Source organism: Etheostoma cragini, chromosome 11, assembly GCF_013103735.1.
Source record: "Etheostoma cragini isolate CJK2018 chromosome 11, CSU_Ecrag_1.0, whole genome shotgun sequence".
NCBI classification, from domain to species: domain Eukaryota; kingdom Metazoa; phylum Chordata; class Actinopteri; order Perciformes; family Percidae; genus Etheostoma; species Etheostoma cragini.
The window spans coordinates 26,443,831-26,447,507 of NC_048417.1; the positions used below are offsets into that span (position 1 = coordinate 26,443,831).

The 3,677-nt window shown below is 42.5% G+C and overlaps 1 protein-coding gene across 1 annotated transcript; it reads left to right on the forward strand.

The window, feature by feature from the left end:
• Positions 1–566: 566 nt before the first annotated feature.
• On the forward strand, positions 567–2,065 carry LOC117952407 (SCAN domain-containing protein 3-like). Its single transcript, XM_034884693.1, is given in 3 exon segments — positions 567–1,240; positions 1,242–1,331; positions 1,333–2,065. Coding segments are annotated over 3 exon segments (1,485 nt in total). The 5' UTR covers positions 567–578.
• The last annotated feature ends 1,612 nt before the right edge of the window (positions 2,066–3,677 follow it).

Genomic DNA, 3,677 nt, shown 5'->3' on the forward strand with positions numbered 1-3,677 from the left:
AGATGTGAATTGTTGAAAGGTACAACACTGTGTATATACACAATATGGTGTATTTACACTTAAATAGACTGTGTTTGTTACAGGAATAGCAAGGTGTCTTATCTTTGAACGTTGTAATGGCTAATATTTGTAAGAAAATAAAAAACAACTATTCTACATTATCAAGTCAACTTAAATGTAGTTGTTCTGTATTTCTTCCATAACAAACATCAAAGACATTTTTTTATTGTTGTGCTGTGTATTTACTGTTAAAGAGACTTTTTACTGTTTGTTACGGGAACAGCAAGTTGTTGAACAATGTAATGTCCAATATCTGTTATTATATAAAAAATACTTTTTTCTACATTATGATGTCATCGCAACTGACATTGTGATGAAGAAAACAACTTCTCCTTCCCAGCTTGTGAAATTGTGGGTTAGATCAGTGGTCCCAATTGGTACCGGGCCATACAAAAAAATAATTAAATATCTCCGTTTTATGTATTGTCTGAGTCTGAACGATCTTTTATTTTGAAAAACCTTTTATTTATTCTCTCGGTTACGTCTTAGGCGCAATTATTGAACCCACAAGCGGCAAAATGAGTAAGAAACAGATGTCTTTGGAAAGTTTCTTTGCAAAGGGGAAAAGGCCCAGTGAAGAGACAGGAGAAGAGCCCAGTTCCAAGAAAAAGAAAGCTTTTAATAGACAATACCAGGAGTCCTATTTGAAATATGGATTTATCCCAGTCGGTGATTCCCACAAACCGAACCCGCTATGTATAGTATGCGGCGACCGGCTCGCTAATGAGGCAATGAAGCCTTCAAAACTGCTTCGCCACTTGGAGACCAAGCACCCAGGATTAAAAGACAAGCCCCTGGAGTATTTTGAAAGAAAAAAACAGGAACACGATGGACAGAAGAAATTACTGAGGGCCACCACATCAGTAAATGCTAATGCACTGAGAGCATCGTACTTGGTGGCTAACCGTATTGCTAAGGCTAAAAAGCCATTCACTATTGGTGAAGAACTGATCCTGCCCTCCACTGAAGACATTTGCCGGGAACTTCTAGGAGAGGCTGCTGTTAAAAAGATCGCACAGGTGCCTCTGTCGGCTGGCACCGTGACTCGGCGCATTGAAGACATAACAGAAGACATTGAGACACAATTGTTGGAGAGGATTAATACATCACCCTGGTACGCACTCCAGGTTGACAAATCTACAGATGTGTGCAATATCTTTATCAGGAGGATGTGCATGAGGAATGTTGTGTGCACTGTTGTTGCCAACCAACACCACCGGCCCAGAACTGTTTAAGTCGCTGGATGGTTACATATCAGGGAAACTGGTCCTCCTGTGTCGGCATATGCACAGACGGAGCTGCTTCGATGACCGGACGGCCTTGTTTAACTGCTCGGATAAAGGAAGTTGCACCTGAATGTGGATCTATACATTGTATCATTCACAGGGAAATGCTGGCAAGCCGAAAGATGCCACCAGAGTTGAACAGTGTATTGAATGATATTGTTAAAGTTATTAACCATGTCAAAGCACACGCCCTTAACTCGCGCTTGTTTGAGCAACTTTGTGAGGAGATGGACGCAGAGCACCGACGCCTCCTCTTATACACCGAAATAAGATGGTTATCCCGAGGGAAATCGCTGACCAGAGTGTTTGAGTTACGTGAGCCGCTGCAAAGATTTCTCTCAGAGAAGAAGTCCCCGCTGGCAGCACATTTCAGTGACGAGGAATGGGTCGCAAAACTGGCTTACCTGTGCGACATATTCAACCTGCTCAATGAACTCAATCTGTCACTTCAGGGGAAAATGACAACTGTCTTCAAGTTGGCAGATAAAGTAGCTGCATTTAAAGCCAAACTGGATTTGTGGGGACGGCGCGTAAACAGAAGCGTATTGGACATGTTTCAAACATTAGCGGGGATTTTGGGTGAGACTGAGCCTGATCCGTCATTCTCCCAGCTGGTGCACAATCACATGTCTTTGCTTTTAAAGCAGTTTGAGCGCTACAAAAGACCCACGAACTGGCAAGGAATGGATCCGCGACCCATTTGTCAACAAACCAGGTGAATCTACCATGTCTGAGCAAGAAGAAGATCAGCTCCTGGAGATCGCAAATGACGGCAGCCTTAAAAGTATGTTTGAGACAGCTACTCTGCCGGTGTTCTGGATTAAAGTCAAGGCAGAATACCCTGAGATCGCCACGACAGCACTGAAAACCCTTTTGCCATTTCCGACATCCTATCTGTGTGAAGCTGGGTTTTCTGCAGTGACAGCAACCAACACCAAACAACGGAGTAGAATGGACATTAGCAACACACTACGGGTGTCGTTGTCTCCCATAAATCCCAGATGGGACCGTCTCGTTGCAGAGAAACAAGCTCAGTAAGCCCATTGATTTGATGTTATCGTGAGTTAAAACCTTCATGAAAATAAAATGTTCCTTATATTCGTTTTTGTGGCGTATCTGTATTTTAATTTGAAGGGATGTTTAAACGTTACCATAGCGACCAGAGTCAGAGAGCGTTAGGGCAGTGGTCGAGAGGAGTAGAGCTTAATGGGAGTAGAGTCTTAGGCCATTTAAATTACATTTTGAACATGTTTAGAGGCTAAAAACAAGTTTTAAACGTAGAACAAAGAACAAGATACTACAGTGCCTTGCGAAAGTATTCGGCCCCCTTGAACTTTTCAACCTTTTGACACATAACAGGCTTCAAACATAAAGATATAACACTTTTATTTTTTGTGAAGAATCACCAACAAGTGGGACACCATTGTGAAGTGGAACGAAATCTATTGAATATTTTAAACTTTTTTAGCAAATAAAAAACTGAAAAGTGGTGCGTGCAAAATTATTCGGCCCCTTTACTTTCAGTGCAGCAAACTCACTCCAGAAGTTCAGCGAGGATCTCTGAATGATCCAATGTTGTCCTAAATGACTGATGGTGATAAATAGAAACCACCTGTGTGTGATCAAGTCTCTGTATAAATGCACCTGCTCTGTGATAGTCTCAGGGTTCTGTTGAAAGCGTCATGAAGCCCAAGGAACACGCCAGGCAGGTCGGTAATACTGTTGTGCAGAAGTTTAAAGCCAGATTTGGATACAAAAAGATTTCCCAAACTTTAAACATCCAAAGGAGCACTGTGCAAGCGATCATTTTGAAATGGAAGGAGTATCAGACCACTGCAAATCTACCAAGACCTGGCCGTCCCTGTAAACTTTCAGCTCAGACAAGGAGAAGACTGATCAGAGATGCAGCCAAGAGACCCATGATCACTCTGGATGAACTGCAGAGAACTACAGCTGAGATGGGAGAGTCTGTCCATAGGTCAACAATCAGTTGTACACTGCACAAATCTGGCCTTCATGGAAGAGTGGCAAGAAGAAAGCCATTTCTCAAAGATATCCATAAAAAGTCTTGTCTAAAGTTTGCCACAAGCCACCTGGGAGACACACCAAACATGTGGAAGAAAGTGCTCTGGTCAGATGAAACCAAAATCGAACTTTTTGGCCACAATGCATAACTATATGTTTGGCGTAAAAGGAACACACCAACCCCACTGTCAAACATGGTGTTGGCAGCATCATGGTTTGGGCCTGCTTTTCTTCAGCAGGGACAGATGGATAAAATTGAGAGGAAGATGGATGCAGCCAAATACAGGACCATTCTGGATGAAAACC